The sequence below is a fragment of the Trifolium pratense genome, linkage group LG4 (genome assembly GCF_020283565.1).
Source record: "Trifolium pratense cultivar HEN17-A07 linkage group LG4, ARS_RC_1.1, whole genome shotgun sequence".
Classification (NCBI taxonomy): Eukaryota; Viridiplantae; Streptophyta; class Magnoliopsida; order Fabales; family Fabaceae; genus Trifolium; species Trifolium pratense.
In genome coordinates this window covers 48,652,261-48,676,380 of record NC_060062.1, presented here as the reverse complement: position 1 = coordinate 48,676,380, position 24,120 = coordinate 48,652,261, and the positions used below count along the sequence as shown (strand labels likewise).

General features: G+C 32.5%; 4 protein-coding genes across 4 annotated transcripts; 2 read left to right on the top strand and 2 right to left on the bottom strand.

Annotated features, from left to right (window-relative positions):
- The first annotated feature begins 319 nt into the window (after nucleotides 1-319).
- Nucleotides 320-7,445, top strand: LOC123923291 (pyridine nucleotide-disulfide oxidoreductase domain-containing protein 2). The gene is made up of 15 exons (XM_045975978.1): nucleotides 320-848; nucleotides 1,599-1,778; nucleotides 1,960-2,017; nucleotides 2,750-2,800; nucleotides 3,001-3,083; nucleotides 3,907-3,994; nucleotides 4,796-4,837; nucleotides 4,925-4,999; nucleotides 5,085-5,153; nucleotides 5,543-5,658; nucleotides 5,805-5,917; nucleotides 6,177-6,256; nucleotides 6,430-6,550; nucleotides 6,643-6,709; nucleotides 6,813-7,445. Exons 1-15 carry the CDS (start codon nucleotides 427-429, stop codon nucleotides 6,940-6,942), a joined length of 1,695 nt encoding a protein of 564 aa, XP_045831934.1. The 5' UTR covers nucleotides 320-426; the 3' UTR covers nucleotides 6,943-7,445.
- Nucleotides 7,446-7,882: 437 nt separating this feature from the next.
- Nucleotides 7,883-11,472, bottom strand: LOC123882009 (AP-3 complex subunit sigma). The gene is made up of 8 exons (XM_045930787.1): nucleotides 11,325-11,472; nucleotides 11,144-11,223; nucleotides 11,002-11,044; nucleotides 10,852-10,913; nucleotides 10,273-10,369; nucleotides 9,156-9,226; nucleotides 8,643-8,734; nucleotides 7,883-8,380 (listed from the first exon to the last, which is right to left on the bottom strand). The coding sequence occupies exons 2-8, from the start codon at nucleotides 11,210-11,212 to the stop codon at nucleotides 8,314-8,316; spliced, it is 501 nt and encodes a 166-aa protein (XP_045786743.1). The 5' UTR covers nucleotides 11,213-11,223; nucleotides 11,325-11,472; the 3' UTR covers nucleotides 7,883-8,313.
- A 5,287-nt stretch (nucleotides 11,473-16,759) lies between these two features.
- On the top strand, nucleotides 16,760-18,027 carry LOC123922169 (protein N-lysine methyltransferase METTL21A-like). The gene has a single exon (XM_045974915.1). It carries the CDS (start codon nucleotides 16,825-16,827, stop codon nucleotides 17,611-17,613), a length of 789 nt encoding a protein of 262 aa, XP_045830871.1. The 5' UTR covers nucleotides 16,760-16,824; the 3' UTR covers nucleotides 17,614-18,027.
- Nucleotides 18,028-21,040: 3,013 nt separating this feature from the next.
- On the bottom strand, nucleotides 21,041-22,671 carry LOC123922807 (tubby-like F-box protein 5). Its single transcript, XM_045975495.1, has 4 exons — nucleotides 22,339-22,671; nucleotides 22,153-22,240; nucleotides 21,788-21,899; nucleotides 21,041-21,686 (listed from the first exon to the last, which is right to left on the bottom strand). Exons 1-4 carry the CDS (start codon nucleotides 22,669-22,671, stop codon nucleotides 21,041-21,043), a joined length of 1,179 nt encoding a protein of 392 aa, XP_045831451.1.
- Between the last annotated feature and the right edge of the window lie 1,449 nt (nucleotides 22,672-24,120).

The following is a 24,120-nucleotide window of genomic DNA, read 5'->3' as shown; positions in this document are numbered from 1 at the left end:
ATGGCAGTCACAAACTCTAAATATTTCATTTATTCATTTTTAAGATGAATTTTTAACCGCCGGTAAATATCGAACTAAATCTAAAAAACAAACAAATAAAATATGGAGAACGTTAGCTTGTGTCCTTAAGACACAAGTTAAAGAAAGCAAAAATAGAAATTATTAAATACTACTAATTTGTGTATTTTGACTTTTGAAGCATTAAATGTCTTGTATCATTAAATATTAAATTTTTATTTTCGTATATCTTAACATGTGCCCGAGTGCCGGACACATGTTAACAAGACCCATAAAATATTGCAAACCACAAGTGAATAATAGTCTTGTACTGTGAACTGAAGTTAAATAAACTCAAGAGTCAAGACACTTTGCCATTTTTCAGTATCACGACCAAAACCTTCTTTACCATTTCATCGCGAAGAACAAATGTGGCGAAGGAGGTTTAGCACCACCGTCTCTGGCAGCGCAGCCGCATTAAAAGACAAAAAATGGGACGCACTAATTATCGGCGGCGGCCATAACGGTCTCACAGCAGCAGCTTATCTCGCCCGTGGAGGTCTCTCAGTTGCTGTCCTCGAACGCCGCCACATAATCGGCGGCGCCGCCGTAACAGAGGAGCTAATTCCAGGTTTCAAGTTTTCTCGTTGCAGTTACCTTCAAAGTCTTCTCCGACCTGCAGTTATCAATGAGCTGGATTTAGCAAAACACGGATTGAAGCTTCTGAAGAGAAATCCTTCGTCGTTTACGCCTTGTCTTGATGGAAGATACCTTCTCTTAGGGCCTGATAAGGATCTTAATCACTCTCAGATTTCCAAATTCTCAAAAGCTGATGCAGAAGCTTATCCAAAGTTTATTTTCTTTTCTCTATTTTTATTATCTTTGTTACTTTGATTTATTTTATTTTATTTTGCTTTGTGTGAATTTTAATTTTTATATATATGTAAGAGAAGCATACTAGTGACAATGTCCGTAAGACCTAGCTCAACTAGCAAATGCCGGTATTGCTAGGCTAAACACCTTTAGTCGGGTTCGAACCTAGGAGGGCCGGGACTTTGTGTGTGAGTTTCTGATGGTGATTGTCACTTTGTCTACGAACCAAATAAAGATAAAATATTAGTGGCATTCTTGTATTGCTAGCTTAATCTTTGAAGGACTAAATTCAATTGAAGGTTTACTCAAACAATACAATAGAATAACAATATAATAGTCCCCGGGAGCATAGCTCAGTTGATAGGAACATCACATTTTATATGCAGAGCCAAGGTTCCCGGACACTCCACTTATTCATCTTAAGGGTGAAATTCTAGCCACTAGGCTACTTGACCAAAAAAAGAATAATGATATAATAGGTTTCATTAGATAATTATAAAATTGAAGTATTGTTTGTTTTGTCATGTGAAAAAATTATATACTTGGCTTAATTTGCTTTGAAATATGTTGGTGTTATTCATTCAATTTGTTCATTAGCCTTTTTGATGAAGTCAATTTGAGCTGCTTATCTTAAAGCTGCATTGCTTACATGCCATGATTTAACAATTTGTGTGCTTTCACCCTTATGATCCTTTCATTATTCTTAATTCTTTGTTTTCATCATTCAGATATGAGAGTCAGCTTGAGAACTTCTGTAAATTCATGGATCTAGTGCTGGATTCGTCTCCACCTGAATCTTTGCAACATAAATCATCTCTTAATGAACAACTGAAGAATAAATTACAGAATTCAGTGTTTTGGGCCAGTTGTTTGCGGCACGCAGCCTCGATGGGGCAAAAGGATATGGTGTAAGTATTTGTTTCTCTATTAGGATTATGATTAGGAATTTCAAATTTGTCTTTATAAGCAATAAATGGGTATTGCTGTGAATACTTATACCTACCAAAGCAGTAACTACTAACTAGTAATGTAAAATTACGAGGAGCAACAACTTACATTATATCTGTTTCCTTTTTTTTTATTTTGCAGAGACTTTATGGACCTTTTGTTATCACCAGCTTCTAAAGTTTTGAATAACTGGTTTGAGGTAATCTAATGGTCTTTTAAACATTCTAATTGAAAGTGAACGACTGGTTCTCCTTTTCATTTTGCCCTTCATTTTTCAAAATCTTTGACTATGCTTTTTAAAATAGAACGTATATCTTCTTAATTTACTCAAGTTTTACACTGTTCACATCTTGTGTCTCTCAAGTTTGTACAACTTCCATTTAATTTCTTAATTGACTAGTTCAACTAGACACCGGCTGCATTTCGGTTTAATGAATTAAAATTGCACATTATCTTGATCTCTTGTTTTCACCCATGACACCATCCTGTAGCAGTTCTTCCATCTATTGACATCTATTCCTTCATTACATTTTATTAAGATCCCACATTCTCTCAATATAATGGTTAAAGTGGCCTATGTAATGGAAATCCTGCACAATTAAGCTGATTTTTAAGGTTTAACTAAGCCTAGTCTGCTCTCAATTCAAATGTTGAATGGATGCCTATTTGAGTCCTAATATTGGGCTGCCTATAGATGTCCAGTCCTACAAATTTCATGCTCTAGATGGCCGTTTTTGTGTTCAGGAGGGCCTGTTGAGAGCCCTCGTTGACTAGATAAATGGGCAAAGCGTTTATAATTACTTAAAGTTGAGTTCGACCATTTCGTTAAAAACTCTAATACACCTTTTGACCATTGCTGTAAATTTCTATTACTATATTTACCTTCACTTAGTGGTGTAATATCTAGTTTTGTTTGACATTGTTTCTGCAGGCAGATGTTCTGAAGGCAACACTTGCAACAGATGCTGTGATAGGATCTACGGTAAGAGCAGTTATCTCTAGTATAAAAAGACATCTTAGTAAAAAATATTTTCAGGATAAAATATGCATGGATTTCTTCGCCCTTCTTTGGGAGAGTGTGTCCGATATTTATAGTACAAACATCCTACTCAGTTTCTCCAATAAAAAATTGAATAGACAATGCTTCATAGCACATCTAATATTTCTAAATCTGTAATGCAGGCAAGTGTCCACACCCCGGGAAGTGGTTATGTTCTGCTACATCATGTAATGGGTGAAACTGATGGAGAACGTGGAATTTGGTCGTATGTATCTCTGCTGCTAGGTTGATATTTATAATGTGCACAATGAGAATGGAATATTGTTATTTGCCAAAGTAACTTGAAATAATATAACATGGAATTTTTTCATATGCTAGAGTAACTTGAAATAATATTTTTCCTGATTCTGAATTTATCAATAAACAGGCTGCTAAAGGGTCTAAAATAGTAAAATTTAAGTAACTGCCAATCCAAATAAGTATTATGCAACTTGGGGTGGCACATAAAATTCTGTGTAAAAGTACCTATTACCTTTGCCTTAAGCCCCAGTTCTTTCAGAGCCAGAAGAAGACGTCGATATCATTATTCCTTTGTATTTGTCAAACAAGAAATTACATTTCATGCTTGACCTTTATTCTGAAAAATACACATAGTAGCTTTATTAAGTGTTGCAATATCCTCGGCATTGAAAATTACTGGTGGTCTGCTAAAACCTCCACACTATCTTTTTGCCCAAAGATGGAGTTTTTTATTTTCTTTAACTTCTTCAATGTTGAATGGAATTTTCTTTCAGCTATGCTTCTATCATTTTTCTTTTTTTTTTTTTTTACATGTGTTGTACAAATAAAAGCAGACATTACATGCATATAAACACAAGTAGACAAATACACTCGTTTTTCTGAAGGGGAAAAAAATGTCACTGGCATTTCTAGCTAAACTAAAGGGAATATTCTCAAATAATTTCTGACCAACGATTTCCTAATTTATAGCTTAGACATTTAACATTTAATTAGATATCCTCTGACTATAGCTTCATATTTTACTAATTATTCAAATTGAGTCAATAGCATACCATTATTCCATGCAGATATGTTGAAGGAGGAATGGGCTCAATATCCAATGCTATTGCTAGTGCTGCTGTGGCAGCTGGAGCTCATATTGTAACGGATGCTGAGGTACATCATCAAGAGTCTCCATTAGTTTTCAAATTTTCTCCCTGGTCCCTCCATAGTTGGCATGAACTGTCACATTATGAGCAGACTCTGATATTTGTGATTTGAATCTTAAACTCAACCATAAGAGGGATTTGGATCCTCGTGAGGATCCAAATCCCCATAAGAGAGTAAAAATGTAAAAGATTTGTCAAGTGTAATCCAACTAATAAAACAAAATTTCACAACGATATATTATGATTATGGAGAAAACTTACATACTGTTCTTTAGAAACTGTTTATACTGTGCTGTACAAAAAACAAACCCAAAGTTGTTGAATAGGTGGGTCCCGCAAAATAGTGTTGGCAGTTATTTTACATTTTATGTGAGGAACAGTATGTACAGTATCTATGGAACTGTACCTAAGTTTTTTCCTATGATTATAGGCACTATGGGTGGTCATTGTGAAACTTGGATATAGGTCTATTACTCTATTGTTATTTGCACATGATTCGTAACAGGATATGACGTCGTTTATTCCCTGCAGCCGAGCCCACCTACTGGCTAAAGGCTTTTGATTGTTGCTGCTATTGTATCTACTAATTGATTACTGAAAAGACTTCATTTCCTGATTAATTTTCTTCCTAACTAAATAATAAAAACAGCTTGCAATATCTCATAAATAGTAGTAATAATTTCAGTTCACAGAAAACAAACTAGGGATAAGACAGTAAATGTTTCTTCTCCGACTTCCCCCTCCCCACCCTTTTTATTATATTTTCTGCTGAAGCTCTAACCACCTGTGATATTCTGTATTCTTATAGGTGTCTCAGTTGTTGATTAAAAACTCTAGCACTGTCCATGGGGTTAGTCTTGTTTGATTTTACTCAATCAAGTGGGATTTTTAAAGTAAGTCATAGCAATTAAATTTTCGAGATATGTTTTACATATAGGTGATTCTGGCTGACGGTACCGAAGTGCATGCTTCAGTTGTTCTGTCTAATGCAACACCGTATAAAACTTTCATGGTAAACTCTCAAACTAGCTGCAAATACAAATTTGTCTGGCACCTATATTTGGTTCTAATTTTCAGTATCTGTTATCACGAACCAGGATTTAGTGCCCAATAATGTCCTCCCTGATGATTATTTCCGGGCAATTAAGCACTCTGACTACAGCTCTGTAAGTTAACTTACTATTTTTTTTATTTTCTGTTTGTTTCTTATCTAATATACTCAATCTCTACTCCGTGTCACTTAATTAAAAAGAATATGTAAGATTAGAATATATAGCCAGTGCGCGTATAATTGATTGTCTGCTAATGAGGAAGAATGTACTGGAATTCATCCATGGGAAAATAACATCTCCAGGATAAACTTCAAATATCAAACAGATGACAAGCCTGGGATAATGCCAGCAAACATAAGAAGCCTAAGCTTTGATGTTTGCCATTAACATTTGTTCTTTCTTTCCCCCGCAGTTTCACTAAATTTATGGAAATCAGGACACAATTTTGAGGAAACTTTCTCATTTTTTTTCTTCTATTAATTGGTCAATATCTTCTGAAACAGGCCACAACAAAAATAAATGTAGCAGTTGATAAATTGCCCCAATTTCAGTGTTGCAAGTTAGATCATTCGCAAGCTGGCCCAGAGCATGTTGGCACTATTCATATAGGTTCAGAGAGGTATGCTCACCTATTGTGGATTCATGCTGTCTAATTTTCAGAACTTTGCTGTGTACTATTGTTCTATACGGACATTTGCAGACTTTCAGCTTGTTTATTTTCAGAACACTTCAGTTTTATTTTTTGCCCTGACTGTTTATATTTAGCATGGACGAGATTCATTCTGCATCTGAAGATGCGGTGAATGGAATACCATCAAGAAGACCGGTCATTGAGATGACGATTCCTTCCGTATTGGACAAAACTATATCTCCACCAGGTACTTGAAGCTTCGCATAAAAGAATGTTCTGTTTATGAGACAAAATTTAGTTATGTTGCTTTCAATGCATTTGCGACATTTGTTCTGATTTATCTTTTGGCATTGTTGAAACTATTCTGTTTGATCCTCAAAGTTCCATTAACTAAAAACATGGCTTCCTTTTAATCACCCATCCCGTTAATCTATCTGTTAATGGCCCTTCATAATCTTTGACATATGTTTATATCATCTAGTTAATAACATGTATTTTCTTCATAGGTAAGCATGTGATAAACCTGTTTGTGCAGTATACACCCTACAAACCATCGGATGGGGACTGGCAAGATCATGACTACAGAGTAAGTTTGTTTTTGATGTACTAGTTGCATTACTTTTTCCTTCTGTTGTGCCTTTCAGTGTGCAAATTTGTCTTGTTCTTACTTGATCATGCACGGTCTGCTTGATGCTAAGACTACTTGTTGAATGTTTTATATTAAAGGCGCTTCATGTATCTCTCTATCTCCCTCTTCAGGAATCATTTGCTCAAAAGTGCTTTGCATTGATTGATGAATATGCACCTGGTTTCAGCACATCAGTAATTGGTTATGACATGCTGACTCCACCAGATCTTGAAAGGGAAATCGGTTTGACAGGTAACAAAGTCATTCCCTCGGTAAGAGTTAGTTGATGTTCTACTAAAAAGCACCAGTACATCTTCGCTACTAATATTCTGTTTCTTTGGCAGGAGGAAATATATTTCATGGTGCTATGGGTTTGGATTCACTTTTCCTCATGCGACCTGTAAAAGGATGGTAAAATAAATTGAAGTAACTTGTGAATTGTGATAGAATCTGGTTTTGATCTTTTGACGTTAGTAGCTGATAATTATTTGGTTGTTTTTATTGATTTGGGTAGGTCAAACTATAAGACTCCACTTAAAGGTTTATACTTATGCGGAAGTGGAGCACATCCTGGCGGTGGAGTTATGGGAGCACCTGGACGAAATGCTGCCAATTTAGTTCTTCAGGATGTCAAAAAAACATGAGTGATAAGTAGCTGACACCAAAGTTGTTAATGCCTGCAAATAGGCTTGGAAAGATATGTCTTTCAGTGGTATTTATATGCAGAAGCTTTTTGTGATGTATCGGTTAGAAGGATCGCAAAATTGATCTACCAAATTATATTAACAATTGCAGATGTTGTAACGTGTATTTTAGAAAACTCCTGTAATCCTTTAAGACAAGCTGGCAATTGTGCTATGCACTAATTCCAGTAATTACTGTATGATACAGGAAATCCAGTATTCTTCATGGATTACAATTGTGCCAATTTTTTAACAAGTTCTTCTTGCAATGTATCAGATAGAAGGATGACAAAATTGATCTTTTTTTTTTTTTTGAATGGCAGATGACAAAATTGATCTACCAAATTATATTAAGTTATTAACAAATGCACAAGTTTGCATTTGGTAACATCTCTCTCTTCTCCGTTCTGCATTCTACCATTTCACCTTCAACAAACTTATGAAAGCATGGGTATTCCGGTTAATTTAATTTTGTTAGACACTTTGTTGCTTTGTGTTATTAATTTAGATGTGAGTTTGTTCACATATTTATTTTTTTTGATTTTTAATAATGTTGAATTTATGTTTGTATATGATGTACTCTACCAACTTGAATAAATGAATGTTTTTTTTTTTTTTTTTCTACCAAAAAAAAAAATGAATGTTTTTTTAATAAAGAAAAAAGTTTGCAAATGTTGTAAGGTGTACTTTAGAAAACTTGAACCTGTAATGCTTTAAGACAAGTTGGCGATTGTGCTATGCATTGATCTCGGTAGCTACTGCCTGATACAGGAAATCCAATATACTTCAAGAATTACAATTGTGGCACTATTTCTCACAAGATCTTTTTGCAATGTATTGGATTGAAGGATCATAAAATTGATCTACCCAAATTATATTAACAATTGCACAAGTTTGCAGATGTTGTAACGTATTTTAGTAAACTCGAACCTCTAATTCTTCAAGACAATCTGTCAATCTATATTCTTCATGAATTACAACATGTAGGAACTATTTATACAGGGTCAACATTTCAGGTCAATACAACCAAATAAATAAACCAAAATTGGGATCTGTTGGGAACATTGAGTAGCCAGTAATGGTTGTAGTTGTACGCTGTTCCTTGGACCAATAAAGTAGGAAAATAAAAAATCACCAATCGCTTAACTAACTCGTCATTAAAAACATCAGTAGCAACCATGGTCACTCAACTTTGTTAAGGGTTTCAGTTTTTGCTTCAATAGAAGAACAAAATTACATCCAACCCAACTTCCCTGACCAGAGATACTTCCGTCTTCCAAACCCTTTGCATGTGTGAATGCAGTTCACTCCATAACCTTATGTAGAATTATACTATCGTGACCTCCAACTAGAAACAGATTTGGGAACAAGATTGATTGCGCTGGATGCTGCATCAAGCCTGCTTCACATATAATAATTAGCACATGTTTTCTATAAAGTGCGAAGTTACAACAAAAATAAATCTATAAAAATATTAATTTGATTCATCATATGATTCTGTTTGCGTAAAAAGCATTTAAGAGACTTTTGAAAAGTGAAAATTCTGTAGTTTCTAGTTTTTGTTGATAGAATCTTTTGTTTCTAGTTTCACTAGTATGATGTAGCACTATATAATGTGAAAAAAAATAGCCATGTTAAAAACCATAGGAAAGAGAGAGCACTTTGATATTTCTTCAACAGCCTTCATAACTTCAGTTGAACTTGTCTCTAACACCTGGCCTCCAAAAATAATCTCATCTAGTATAGTATGCATCTGCAAGCAAACTCATTTTTAAGGATCACAGAAATGTAAATTTAAGATGCAGATATTTCTTGGTTAGTATTGACATTATTGAGTATTGAGCAACTAAGCAAAAGAGTGAATTTATTTCCTAAAAGAGAAGGCCAATTCCAAAACAACCCATATTTAGTGAAAACATAAAATATTGTTTAAGTACAATTTTTTTGTGAGGGGCAGCTTGAGGCACAAAAATTTGTTTGAGAATTTAACAAGTCAAACTTGCAGACTGCAGCACACTTAAAAAAATCCATATATACGCAGCAGAAGATGTTACCCTAATTGATAATACAGTTTCTAATTAATTTGGTGCTATAATTGCTATGTCGGTTCAGTTTATGATAACAGATAACGAATATATGATTTATAATCAAGGGCACAATGCAAACAACCTTACCTTACTATAGTTGAACACTACATCAAGCTCGCATACATTTCTGAAGCATTTGTCCAGTGTTTCAACAAAGACTGAAGGCATAAAGGGACAAGGTAAGAAAATTGTCCATTATGCAAATATTTATTCCACTAGGATACTTAAAATAAAGGCTTAATTGCACATTTGGTCCCTTATGTTTATTTTAGGTTTCAATTTGGTCCCTTATGTTTAAAAAGTTTCAGGTTGGTCCTTTTCGTCAAATTTTTGTTTAAATCGTCGATTTGTCTAATGAATTTGCGTACGTGGACTACTTAGGAGAGTACTATGTGAAAGTTTTGGAAGAAATTAACTCAAAATTTAACAAAAAGTTAGAAAAAATTAACTCAAAATTTAACAAAAAGGACCAACTTATGTTGAAATCAATAACATAAGTGACCAAATTGAAACCTAAAATAAACATAAGGGACTAAATATGCAATTAAGCCTAAAATAAAATATGCAATAGTTTTTTTTTTTTTGACTGAATATGCAAATAGAATTTTGAAATGACAAAATAAAATGACTGAATTAAAAGTTAAATGGATTCTTAGAATTTAGGTTGGATCTAACCCAACCTTACAAAACTGACTTGTAAGGTGAGGTATGCCCAAGCTTTATAAACACTACACAGGCCATATCTCTAGGCAATGAGACTAAATCCACCCCCTTCACACCCAACACAATGAAGGTGTTGGAGGCTACAAAGAAGGGGGTTTTGTGCAAATTTGGCATTAATTAACAGCATTTTCAAAGATATGTATCAATGATAACCAACAATTTACCTAACCTAGAACTTTTTTCTTTATAAAAATCTAGAATGTAAATTATGTTTGCGAAGGGACATTCTTCCACATGCTTATGGTGTAAGAAAACAACTAAAAGCCATATTCCATGATGTTTTGTCTACTATATACATGAATCAAACGGAATCCCCAAGTCTACCTGAGATTGGAATGATCAATAATGGGAACCACCATTAAAAGCACTATCTTTTTATTAGATTAATTAATGGGCAAACCCAATCATACTGTGTCATTTTGATCAATGCAAACATATTAATACCAAAAATTTCAACAATAAAAGTGGTTCAGGAATCTACCTTGTATCAAATCAAGCATAGCAAGTTCGTTTTCAGAACCATCAAATATGAAGACAAAGTATAGAGTTGCCAAGTGCTTGTAGACGAGGCGAGCATCCTGAAGAACAATACAACAAAAAAATTCACAACTTCCATTCTTCAGATATAAAGATGAATCAATGTTGTTGCTATGACGAAGCATGCCATGGATAAAAAAAATAACAACACTAGTTGCCTATTGAAATAATGAAATAAGAAAACTAGTATATTCGAGCTATTATGCCCTATTAAATCTCAACAAAGCGCACACCCCACGCCAGTCCTTCTAAGTTCTAACTTTAGTTTGAAAACAAGTTCATGGTAACTTAGTTCTAGTTCTACTCGACTCACTCTTTCAAACATATGCCGTGTTAAGACAGTAACATAAAATCATTTTACACATAGTACTACATTACAGCAGTATCAGCAAACAATCCGCAAAAAAAGATCTAATCACAATTTCTTTAAATTTCAATGTCTCAGTAATGTTAATTAATATGTAAAAACTATAAAGCTGACAAATTAAAACTACATCAAGTAGAAAATGTAGGAACAAATTACCGGTCCAAAGAAGGACTCAGCATCCACAAAATTGCTGACATGTTCAGGTCTACTGCATAAGACTGCAAAAGCAACAATCTTCACATAAGAAAGCAAGTTAGAAAAGAAAATGAAAAACACATTTCGAGTTCAAGGATCAAAGAAAGAAACCTGCAAACACATTCCGAATAATTTCCTGCTGCTTTTCCACAGGCTGATTTGATTTAACACAAAACAAAAACAATGTGATGAAATTGAATTTACATAGCAAAAAATTGAAATCTAATATGCAAAGTTTTGAAGAGAGATGAACCATAAATTCGTAGAATTTAGCGAGACGAGGCTTCCCTTGCGTGTTCATCACTAGCACTGCTCTTATCATGTTGTTACTTTCTGCAATGATAGGGAAAAAGATGCGAATTATGAAAATTAAGTGAATCGCGAGATGAATAAGGGATCCATGTATTGAAAAGGAGTGGGGGAAATGGCCTTACCAGTTCAGTGGCCGTTGACGGTGCCGGCGTGGAGTCTCCGATGGAATTGATCGCCGGTGGCTACGACGCTGAAGAAGGATTCGTCAAAAAAATTGATTGTCGGTTTTGAGAACGTTGGTAAACGGTACCTGGTAGTAAGCCCAAGGTAACTCAATAGCATGGTTGTCGCAACCAGACCGGTCATCGAACCGGTGAGCTTACCGGTTCAAGGTTCAATTGGTCGGACCGGGGTTCAACCGTGTCGGACCGTTTTTGATTAAATATATATATTTTATAATATATAAAACAATATTTAATAAAAAATTACATTAATATTCATAGTTTTATACTAGGCAAAATTACACTACAGATCTTTTATCTTATTTTTTTTGTAACACTTTGGTCCTTTATCTTTTTTTTTTGTAACACTTTAGTCCTTTATTTTTTATTTATAACACTTTAGTCCTTTACTTTTTTTATTTGTAACATTTTAGTCCTTTTTTTGTAACAGTTTGATCCTTTATTTTTTTTTATTTGTAACACTTTGGTCCTTTATTTTTTATAAATAAATAAGATAAGGACCAAAGTGTTACAAAAAAAAAAGATAAAGGACCAAATTGTTACAAAAAAAGATAAAGGACCAAAGTGTTACAAAAAACTAAGATAAAGGACCTGTAGTGTAATTTTGCCTTTGTACTATTAAAATCATATTAATTTGAATTTCACATTATACGTACTAAAAAAATAATATTAATTTCACATTATTAAATATTTTATACTTTTTAATATGTTGTTTGGTATTTTTAATATTTATCTAGAACTAGAGTAAATAAAAAGTCACTATGGGCGGAGAAGCACCAATGATGCACAAATACTGTTTCGAAGCTGTTGATCGAACTTTAAAAAATATTCTCAAGTCTGTTGATGAAAAAAATAAACACATTCCCTTCGGTGGAAAAATTATTGTTTTTGGCGGAGAGTTTAGACAAATTCTACCAGTAATACCCAAAGGTACAAGGCCAGAAGTTGTTCATGCTACTATTAATTCTTCGGTTCTTTGGAATTTTTGTGAAGTTTTAACATTGAGTAAAAACATGAGGTTTCTCGGTGTTGCTTCGAGTGCAGATGTTGAACAAAGAAGATTGTTTTCTAAATGGGTTTTGGGTGTTGGCGATGGAGAAATTGGAGATGACAACGACGATGATTTAGAACTTGACATTCCATCAGATTTATTGATTCCAAATTCAGGTGATCCTCTTGCTTCTATCGTTGAAATCACCTATCCCCAACTTTTACCAAACATGAACGATATAACGTATTTCCAAAATAGAGCTATACTAGCTCCTAAAAATTCAATAGTCGACACAATAAATGATTATATGTTGGATTCAATTTCTGATGAAGAAAAAACATATTTGAGTTATGATACTCCACTCACACAAAATGTAGACGGTCAAACAGTGGATGATGTTCATACTCCCGAGTTTTTTAACACGATTTCTACGTCGGGACTTCCAAATCACAAGTTGAGAGTTAAAGTTGGAGTTCCAGTTATGCTATTAAAGAATCTCAATAAAAAAATTAGGATTATGCAATAGAACAAGACTTATTATTATGAGATTGGGAAAACGTGCTCTTGAAGGAAAAATTATTTCAGGAAGTAATATTGGTGATCAGGTTTTCATACCTAGATTTTCTCTGACACCATCTGACGTGAGAATTCCTTTTAAATTTCAACGGAGACAATTTCCTATAATGATTTCTTTTGCGATGACTATTAATAAGAGTCAAGGACAATATTTAAAGCATGTTTGGATATATATTCCGTCGCCAGTGTTTTCACATGGTCAGTTGTATGTTGCAATTTCAAGAATTACTTCTAGAAAATGATTAAAAATATTGATCATCGATGACGACGGTGAAGATACGACTAAGACTTCGAATGTGGTCTATAAGGAAGTCTTCCATAATATAACATAATTTTCTTTGTATGAATATTTATCCAAAATTATTGTTGAACTATCGTTTAATGTTACTCAACTTTTTTCATATACCTTACATTATTGGAATTATCATATCTTATTTAATCATTATATATCTTACAGCTAATCAAACCCGTGCACCGCACGGGTCGATGTTCTAGTTTATCTAGAACTAGAGTAAATAAAAAGTCACTATGGGCTTGTTTTATAAGCCCAATCCATAGTAAACCCTAAATTCTAGTATTTATATCTCTCTCAAATTTTGATGAAGATAAACAACAGCCTCTTTTTTTAGTTATCATCTCCAACAACAACTCTTCTCCTCCCACCTTTTTATTTCTTATTTTTTTTATTTGAACAATAGATCTTGCTATTCTATCAACTTCCATCTAGCATCAATATTCTACTCAAACCAACATTCACAACTTTTTTTTTTTGACAAAGATTCACAACCTGTGTTTTAAGTTCAACAAAATATATGAATCAATTTCTAACATGAAAGATCTATTTGCTGAGTTATTTTAACGCACAAAAGAGCACAAAAGTGATTTTGGCGGTGAATCACTCATGCTTCAAAAAAATAAAATAGCAATATGCAAAGATCACATCTAATTATAGAGATTAAAACCTTTACCAATTAATCAATTATGTTTGTTGTTTCTGATTATTTGTTTCAATTAAAAAATAATAAAAATCTGAAAAACAGTTTTTGACCAGATAACAAAAAAAATTACAATTGTAAAAAAAAAAAAAAAAAACAGGGTGATGAACCGCCAGACCGGCCGAGTCACCGATTTTTACCGGTTTTTACTGGTTTATCGCCGGTTCAAACATTTTTTATCCGGTTCGGTTGCTCAATGGTTTTTAGCATTAACCGGACCGGATTTTGGTCCGGTTCCCGGTTCGACCGGTTCGACCGGCCGGTCCGGTCCGGTTTTGACAACCTTGCTCAATAGTACCCAAACCGCTAAAACCCAAACTGGTAAAATATACTACGTCCGTCCTTACTTATAAGACTTTGTTTAACTACTGCACTGCACGTATGTCAATCCACAATTTTGATTACTAATATTGCACAATTTTGATCACTAATATATTTAATTGTCTATTAGTAGAAATTATAAAATTTAATATTTTGAAAATACTCGTCAATACAAATTGAACAAGATGTTATATGATATTATTTACATTTATATATTATTAAAAAAATACGGTTAAAACAAGGTAATGAATAGTATATTTTTTCAAACAGAGTCTTATAATTAGGGACGGATGTAGTACAGTAGTAGGAACAATTTCATTTTTTAATTTTATTTTATTTTTCTTCATGTGTATTTTTACTGAATGGTACTTTTTTATACATAAGAAAAATTAAACAACACCAAAAAAAGAAAAAGACTATAGTGTATGGTATTTTTTTGTCGGTGTTTTAAAGTAACAGAGAAAAAGAAAAATAAATAAACATAATTTAAGTTTTAAATTTATCTCTCAAAATGAGGAACTCCAAGTAAGGTGGTGGACGATTTCAATGGACAGAGCAATTCGGATATTATCTTTCTTTTGTAATAAAATTTGTGCATATATTTTGTTCCCTAATAACATGCATCAGTGTAGTGTTGTTATCAGTCTCATGAAGAGCATCTCTATTCTCTATCATGAAGCATGTTTGTAGCATAGACATGCAAAACATTATCTCGTCCTACATTAAATAATTCAATAACTTCCAAGCAATCACTTTCACTCTCATAGATAATATTATTATAACCTTTGCTTTAACAAAATTCAAGTCTCATTTGGATAACCCGCAGCTCAGCCAACAACACATCACCACCAACTTCATAGTGAGAAAAGCCAACAACCCAATCATCTTCATATGGGTAGGGTTAGGGTTTCACGGATTTAGAACCTTGTGTGAGGTAGGTGACCTATTGTATAGGTGTCGTCAGATCACCTGAAATTCTAAATCCAACAGTTGGAAGCAGTACCGACCCTGCTCTCGTGTGCCACTAAGGCGAGCCCATGTGATGGTCACCTAAGAGCCATTGACTAAGGGGACTCGATCCATAGCGAGAATGAAGTTTTGGCCTAGTTCAGAACAAGAGTTAATCATATTTAAAACGTGTCAGACACTAAATATCGGTGCATGTTATAATTCAAATTTTAATTTGCTACATTTTATGAATCTCTTTCGTTAGACCCATTGTAGTTGGCACTTAAAACTTTGACGACATATGATACGCTCTTTGATTTGTTCTTCATTATCCTTTCAGATGTTGAGTGCGACGTTTATTCGTTAGTACTTTTTTATTATTTGTTTTTTTTTCTTTCTTTTCTATAGTGCAAGTTGAAAGTCCAACTATATATACCAACTTATGGTTGGACACACATATGTGGTGAAAGATTAAAACTATTTAATATTTTGTTTTAAACTTAAAAGTTTAATTAATTGATCATCTTATAATGTTAGTTGTTCATTGTGTTATTGATCAAATTAGTTATGTTTAAATTATCAACAACAAAAAAAAATAGTCATGTTTAAATAGGCTCAATTTTTAAAATCTATGAATTAGTTGGGATATAAAAGACTACTCTAATTAAAATTTAGAATTGGATTAGTGATGATGATAAGCATTATTTGCATACTAGTTTAAAGACCCGTGCATTCGCACGGATCAATTGACTTTTATTCGATATTTGGGTTTCTCATTATATTAATGTACAAAATTTATTTAAAATTAAATATTTAGAAATTTGTTATATAATATTGTTAAAATACAAATGAAATTATTGTGTTAATTATTTCTTGTAAATTTATTTATTCAATTTTTTATGTTTCAATGACAAATAATGGTCCCGTGTATATTTTTGATAAAAAATTAGAAATTTCATTAGGAATATTTAGTGTAATTTAGTAAGTTTAATAGTAATTAACTTTTTTTTAACTATAATTAACTTCATTATATTATTATTAATGGTTTGTAGTAAACTTTGTAGTAATATTATTTATGTTTTGCTTATAAAAAAAAACTGTTTATGTTTTTTTTTTATAAAAAATATTTTTTATGTTTTTTTTACATAATTTTTTTAATTTCTATATTCTTATTTTAATGTGGTTTCTTCTTATTTTTCTCTATAATTTTTTTATTTGACTAAATTTTTTATAATTTATTTTTTTTCCTATTTTTATATGTATAGATTGTTCTGTTTTATTCTTATTTTTAAGTATATCATTTTTCTATATATTTTTTTATATTTATATTTTTTCAATGAAATTACAATAAAAAATATAAAACTTGCAATTTAATTAAAAGTAATGAGGATACGATTTTAATACATTAGTAATAGTAGTTTGTTCACATATTAGTCAAACGCAAACCATTAACCTTATCCTATTCAAAGATAGATAGAAGGGACAGAAAAGTAAAATCACAGATACAAATATAAAAATTCTTTTTCTTGCTATAAATAAAAACCCGGGAGACCTAATCAAACCTCGTCGTCCCGAACGGCGCTAAAACAATGTCAATGCAAATTAAGATATGGAAGAAAACAACAGCGACGACGAAGAAATAAACCCTTTCACATCCCTCTTAATCGAACAACAACAACAACAAAACACAAAACCAAATCCATTCACCACCGCACAAAACAATAACCAACAACTTCTTCAAAACCATTTCATCCATTCGATTCAATCAACGGTCATCATTCGTCAACTCCCATCAGAAGGCATCGCCTTCCAGCTCTGGCCTGCCGCCACCTCTCTCGTCTCTCTCCTCGACACCCACCGCATCAACCCTACCACCAGCCCTCTCTCCACCGTCTTCACAACCCTCAACCGCCCTCCAAGAATCCTCGAACTCGGCTCCGGTACCGGAATCGTTGGTATCGTCGCCGCTGCCACTCTCGGAACAAATGTAACCCTAACGGATCTCCCTAATGTTGTTCCTAATCTGAAATTCAACGCGGAGGTGAACGCCGCTGTTGTGGCGTCAAACGGTGGAGCGGTTACGTTTGCGCCGTTGAGGTGGGGTCATTCTGCTGACGTGGATATGATTAGGGATGAGTTTGATGTTGTTATTGCTTCGGATGTAGTGTATCATGATCATCTTTATGATCCTTTAATTGAAACGCTGCGTTTTATGTTGATTGGGAAGAAGATTGTGTTTGTTATGGCTCATATGAAGAGGTGGAAAAAAGAGTCTACCTTTTTTAAGAAAGCTAGAAAGTATTTTTCTATTGATGTTTTGCATGTTGATGCTCCTTCTAATGGTTCTAGAGTAGGTGTAGTTGTTTATCGTTTTGTCGATAAAAAAGTCGTTAATTGACTAAGCTTAGGTTTGATATTACGATGAGATGTCAGAATCAGACGTTAGAAATTAGAGTGATTTAAAAAATCACACTTTCTTCAAAATTAAGGTGAGTTATTGTGATTGTGCTGTGATACAAAATATATGTTGACACAATTTCTTGTTGTGTTGTTGTTTACTCAATTTTAGTTCTTGAGAATATTGATGTTTTTGTTTATTTACTAAATCAAGTATGTTCAAGTTCAACCTTTGCTGAATTCGGATCTAAAGGGATGAAAACAAACAACTATAAGTGGAAATGATAATGACAGATAGAAAAACATACAAGGGAGGGAGGGACCATAAGATTCATATGTCGGTTTTTTTATGTCAAATCTAACATGTTCCTAGATTCTATATAGACATGCTCCACTATTGTATTTTTGACACATTTACACCTTTACCGATTTTTATGTGATTTGTGCCATAAGAACATATGTTAAGATACCTAAAAATAGAAATATATAGCATTTAATGATACAAAGAATTTAATGCTTAGAGAATTGAATACAACACAAGTTCAATAAATATTTTCCACATTTATCTTCTTAACATATGCCGTAAGGACACAAGTTAGCATTCACCTAAACTTTATCATCAATTCATCATGGTTAAGTCGGTTTTTATCATTAGATTAAACAAGGTCGTAAATTTATTATATTTCTCAACATTAGATTTTTTCTACTAATGATTGCATTGGAATGATATTTTGACACACATTTTCTTATATTCCGTCCCAAAATAAATGATCTATTTTTGACTTTATCCACTATTGATACGATCTCGTTTGATTGTATTTTTCTACTAATATATATATGCAAATATTAACATATGAGATGTTTGATTTGTCTCGATGAGTATACTTCATCCGTCCCAAAATAAATGACCTAGTTGATTACATTCACGTTTGTCAATGCAAAAATTTAATCATTAATATATTAAATTATCTATTATTAAAAATTGTAAAAATTATATATTTTGAAAATAGTTATCGAGATAAATCAAACTCTCATACGTTAATATTTGCATATACATATTAGTAGAAAAATAGAATCAAAGAAGATCATATGAAAAATAGATAATTTATATTGGGACGGAGGGAGGGGCAATTTGGTAATATTTTCCCTCTTCATCTTCTCTCTCTCTCTACATAGTGGGTATATCATTTGGGTTCGTGATACATTGTAATATTTTAATTGGTAGTACTTTTTTTTTATCTAGTCTAATTAAAACTTAATAAAATATCAATAAAGCCATTAAATTTTGTCTAATGGTGAGGAGTTTGAATAATATACATGAGGTTCTAAGTTTGATTCTCATCGACTCCATTGCAAATCAAAAAAATATCAATATCAAATAACTTAAAATATATTTATTAAAAGACAAAATTAGAGTCTTGAAATATTTTTAAGTTAATATCTATGCATGATGTTTTTAAGGAAATTACTAATTTGAATAACAATTTAACATTTTTTTTTCGAACAATCTATTATTAATATATTAAAATCGATTACCACCAAAGTTCCTAATTTATCCTTATTATTTTTAACCATGTTGCTAGTTTTATATCCTTCATTGTAATTTCACTAAAATAAATTAAAAAAAAAATAGGAACAAAATATATTATAGATAAGAACAAAACATAACAATCTATACATAAAAATTAATAATAATATAATAAAGTTAATTAGTATCAAACTTATTAAATTACCCTAAATATTCCTAATAAAATTTCTAATTTTTTATTAAAAGTACATGGAACCATTATTTGTCACTAAAACATAAAAAATTTAATAAATAAATTTAGAAGAAATAATTAACACAATAAATCCACTTATATTTTAACAATATTATATAACAAATTTTTAAACATTTAATTTAAAATAAATTTTTTACATTAATATAGTGACAAACTCAAATATCGAATAAAAATCAATCGACTCGTGCAAATGCACATGTCTTTAAACTAGTAATTATTATAAAATATAAAAGAAACCAGCTGTTAACATTTCTCTTAACAATAACAATATAGGATAAAAATAGTGGCTTACATCACACACACAAAATATCTATTAGTTTGACATTTCTCTTAAATTGAATATATTAGAAATTACGGTTAGCATATATATATTAGGCAAATTCTATGGTATATATATGAAGAATTTCAATATACCGGTACATTAGACCATTAATTTACTAGGTAAATGAATATTATTTCGAAAGAAATCATTTTTCTATCATTTAAAATATTATAATAACTAAATACAATTTATTAAAATTGAGAAAAAATAAAATTTTATATTTTTTTGAATTTTTTATCACTCATAATAGTTTTTACTGAATTTTTTAATGATTTTTTTTTTAAAAGTTAGTATAATGCTTATAAAACATTGAACTTGTGTTCTTTCTTATGAAATTATCATCTCTAAAATACAATGATCAACAAATAGTTTTATAATTTATAAAATAATCGTTAATTTATTAATTAATCGATCTGATGTATCAGTATATTAAAATTTTTCACATAATGTACCATAAAAGCTCCCTATATATTATTATACAATTGACACTATCAGTTGTTTCTATATTTCGTCATCAAATATGTAATAAATTTAATGTATTTAAACAGAAGAAAATTATTATAAGGATTCAAAATAATTTTTATAAACGGATTGGTCAATCAAAACATGTTTGTTCTTTGACAATAAATCTGTTATAAATAGAAATTGATATAAAAGTAATAAAATAAATTAAATTCTATTGAATAAATAACATCCCTATTCATCATAAATAAGCTATTGCAACGTGTTTCCTTCTCAACCTTGCAAAATAGAATGGCAACCCGCGTCAATTGTCTCGTATTTGTCTTGTTAATTGTTTCAATCATGGTTGCAGGTAAATTTCTTTTTCAATAAATCAAATTTGTTACATTTTTATAGAAAATATATTATTTGTTAGTGGTGTTTTATATACTCCAATGTTTTGGTCTAGTGACAAAACTGTAGGCTTTGGCTCCTTGGGCCAATGTTGTCTAAGTCCTAAGGTCTTCCCTACCTAGGATTTGTGCATAATCCTCTCACCTTAAATTCTTTCTGTAAATTTAAAATTAAGTGTTGTTTGATATTCATATTTTTAAATTAAGTGTTTTAACTTAAGTTTTAGGAATCATGTTCTAGAATCAGAAGAGTCTCACATTGAAAGTCTGTAAAAAGTAGAAAGAATGGTTGCTGCATACTAGCCAAACATTCCCTTAAAAAACGCAGAAATTACATGTCCCATAAATCGGTTTCCAATGTTTCATAGTTTTATTTTTGAGCAAACTTATGCTCATTCAAACCGCAATTAAAAATGCAGAAAAATTCTGTGACTACGTTTTTACCTGCATGTCACAGTTGTTGGTGCTTGATTAAGCTTTGCATTTTGATTTGTACATGTTACAAATGAATGATGTCAAGCAGATGGAAAAGGCTTGGAAGGCAGAGAGTGGATAAGAGTATTCCATGATGAATATATCTTTTCCAACCTTTCCAAAATTCAAGATTACCCTTTCTTGCTCCGCAAGTGAAACATTATGAGACGGATCAACATCAGCTACAAGTTGAAAGTTCCTTCCAGATGACTTTATAGTCTGACCCATGTAGTCTAGGCACCAACTCTTGCACCAATCATCCCATCTGGCAGGCTTGTTTTTTAGTATCAAGGGCTCGACCGCGCCTTGGCTCAGTCCTGGTTGCTCTGATAGGTCACTTGTAGAGTATGAATCTGTCTTTGGAAAGGGTTCATAAAATATTCGAGGTAATGATTTTGGAGTAGGAGCGTTTCCCCCTTCCTGAATAGCCGAGACAGGTATAGAGTTCATGACGCAGTGCACTCGTCTTGGTGTTTTAGTCTTCCACTCATAGGAAATGGTGCTAACAAGATTGTCATATGGAACACTTCTTGGTGACACCTTAGAATTAAATCTCTCGCTTGACCGAAAATTTGGTTGAACTGCAGCGTCTTGCAGAAGTTGAGTGTCATATATAGTGAACTTGGTGCCCCAAAAATTAGACCTGTCATTTGTATAAAAATCAAGTTGTGAAGACTATAAGCAGATGGATGAAAAGCTGATAGAAAGGGTAAATCATTAATGTTTCTACCAACCAAAACTTGCCTCAGTTTACCAACACATTTGGCTTGAGAAAAATCGTCTGCAGCCAAGGATATGGCAAATTCGAACCATCTCTTCCATTTGGCGGCTAATAACAACTTTCTACAATTCACCGCTATAAAATACAAACAAACCAAAACAAACTCCTTAAAAAATACATCATAAAATGCAATGAAAGAAAAAAAGTTGATGATGCTAAAAATGAATCACAATCTGAATGACGATAAATAAAAGAAATCCATAAATTTAGAACAAGTTGAAATTCAACATTCGTAGTCACGAATGCAAGCTTGAAGAGTAACTTATTGAAAATTGACATTCATTGTCTTAGAAAAAGGGATGGAATGTTTTGGCAACGAAATACTTACATGGCCGCAAACATAAGTACAACCGGAATGTAGAAGTTATTCTATTCCTCATAATATAGCATTGCATCAGATGATCACGGGGACCGGGCTATTCATCATACACATAAATGGAAGAGAACATAAAAAACATGAGGTTCAAGAATAACTTATTAGATTAAACCATATAGTCGAAGAAGAACTAATTACCTGCTTCAATGAAATTGGAAATGTGATCTTTCCACATTGTTGAAGATTCTTGATAATCTCTCTCGTTACAGACCTCCATGATTTACATACCGAAGCACAACAGACAACAGCAGCACGCGCAGGCCAAAATGTCTCACTCTCTTCAACACGCCGAATTATGTCCAAAAGTAATTCAGGTGGTAGAGTTTCCCATTGTCGAATACCTCTGGTGCAGGTGGAGGTTCGATTTTTACGCAGATGAGGATTAAGGTGGCAGACGTCATCCACATTGTCCCAATTAAGGTGTGACTTTGAGCGACAGAAACAAATCTTGCTCTCATCACCACAACTCATTTTGCTGTAGAAACAGTGTGCTTTCTCAAATTGTTGTAGATTGAAATTCAATCATTGAATGCATTGAAAACAACTCATTATGTGATTAACTTAACATCCTTAAAAATGGTATCACATTTTGCAATGTAAGATAAACATTACAAACAAACACACATATATAGAATAGAAAAATTAATTTGTGATAGTGAAAGCAACAACTTAAATGATTGTGATTAATCACTAACAGTTCAGTTTATTACCAAAGTAGAGTAGTAAAGAACGGATCTTAGGGAAGACTAGTTTTTTATTTTTATTTATTTATTTTCTTATTTGCTGAATGAATAACATTTAGCATCATTCCATGTTCAACTGCTTCCTCCTAACATTTAGCATCTCAGACGATTATTTTCCTAAGAAGCTCTATAAGGTTTTAAATAAAGGTCCGTTACCGCGAAAACGGCCGCGACAAAAAGGTATTGGGGCCTAGCGTTACCGTTTTTCACCGTTTTTATATGGTGAAAAAAAATCACGCCGAAACGCCGTTACGGCCGCGACGAAACACCGATACAGCCGCAAAGAAACGCAATACGGCCGCGACAAAATGCTAATAGATAGAGATTTCTATTTTTTCCAATAGAAATGCATAAAAATCACATTTTTAATACAAATATGAACATAAATTATAAAGTGTTATATCTTTTTAACTCTTTTCAAGTTCAAGACTTTACATTTATCTCATATTTAAGTTGTTATACAAATATCATAGTACAAATAATTTTAATAAGATTTGTGCGATATTGTGATTTATTCACACCGCGACGACCGTATTTCACAACGCAACAGCCGTAACAGCCGAAATCGCGAAATTCTTGACGCGACCGCGACCGTGACCGCGACCGCTATTTAAAACATTATTAGAAGGCCCAATAGAGGACACATATTTTGGATTTTTTATTTATTTACTTTTTATTGTTTTTTAAATTCTGTATCTGGCATAAGGACCAACTAGCCCAACCGAGGACCAATTCCATTGTCAATTACGGGCCCAATTCAAGCCAGAGCGAAGCTCTGTGTGGACTACTAGCCTAGGGATGTCGATTTGCATTTGTTAACGAGATCCCATGGGAATTATCTGTTCGGACTCTGAGTTTGGGGATTTTTTTCCCCACAGGGACAAGAATGCATTGATAAGTTTCTCGAGGACACTTTGGAGCGGGGATCAGAGAAGTACTCTCTGCCACACAGATTCTATGACCCCAACCATATTACTTAACTTGTATACTTTTTTTTTTGACGGGTACTTAACTTATATACTATATAACTATAATTATATTTTCCAATAAAAAAAACTATAATTATATAATTTTACATGGTTTTTTTTTTGGCAAAAAAAATATTAATATGTTAGTAAGTGAAGAGTCAACAGGGATCATTCTATTTTTATATTATGTTTCATTGTAATCTATTACT

What these genes read in the sequence shown, in the direction of transcription:
- LOC123923291 (XM_045975978.1), top strand. Translation starts at nt 427, where the DNA reads ATGTGGCGAAGGAGGTTTAGCACCACCGTCTCTGGCAGCGCAGCCGCA. An exon ending in ATGCTGTGATAGGATCTACG is followed by an intron (nt 2,801 to 3,000) that starts GTAAGAGCAGTT and finishes TCTGTAATGCAG; the next exon opens with GCAAGTGTCCACACCCCGGG. An exon ending in AAGGGAAATCGGTTTGACAG is followed by an intron (nt 6,551 to 6,642) that starts GTAACAAAGTCA and finishes TTTCTTTGGCAG; the next exon opens with GAGGAAATATATTTCATGGT.
- LOC123882009 (XM_045930787.1), bottom strand. Translation starts at nt 11,212, where the DNA reads ATGATAAGAGCAGTGCTAGTGATGAACACGCAAGGGAAGCCTCGTCTC. An exon ending in CTAAATTCTACGAATTTATG is followed by an intron (nt 11,045 to 11,143) that starts GTTCATCTCTCT and finishes AAATCAAATCAG; the next exon opens with CCTGTGGAAAAGCAGCAGGA. An exon ending in CTGAGTCCTTCTTTGGACCG is followed by an intron (nt 10,370 to 10,851) that starts GTAATTTGTTCC and finishes ATTGTTCTTCAG; the next exon opens with GATGCTCGCCTCGTCTACAA.
- LOC123922169 (XM_045974915.1), top strand. Translation starts at nt 16,825, where the DNA reads ATGGAAGAAAACAACAGCGACGACGAAGAAATAAACCCTTTCACATCC.
- LOC123922807 (XM_045975495.1), bottom strand. Translation starts at nt 22,671, where the DNA reads ATGAGTTGTGGTGATGAGAGCAAGATTTGTTTCTGTCGCTCAAAGTCA. An exon ending in TTCCAATTTCATTGAAGCAG is followed by an intron (nt 22,241 to 22,338) that starts GTAATTAGTTCT and finishes TATGATGAATAG; the next exon opens with CCCGGTCCCCGTGATCATCT. An exon ending in AAATGTGTTGGTAAACTGAG is followed by an intron (nt 21,687 to 21,787) that starts GCAAGTTTTGGT and finishes TACAAATGACAG; the next exon opens with GTCTAATTTTTGGGGCACCA.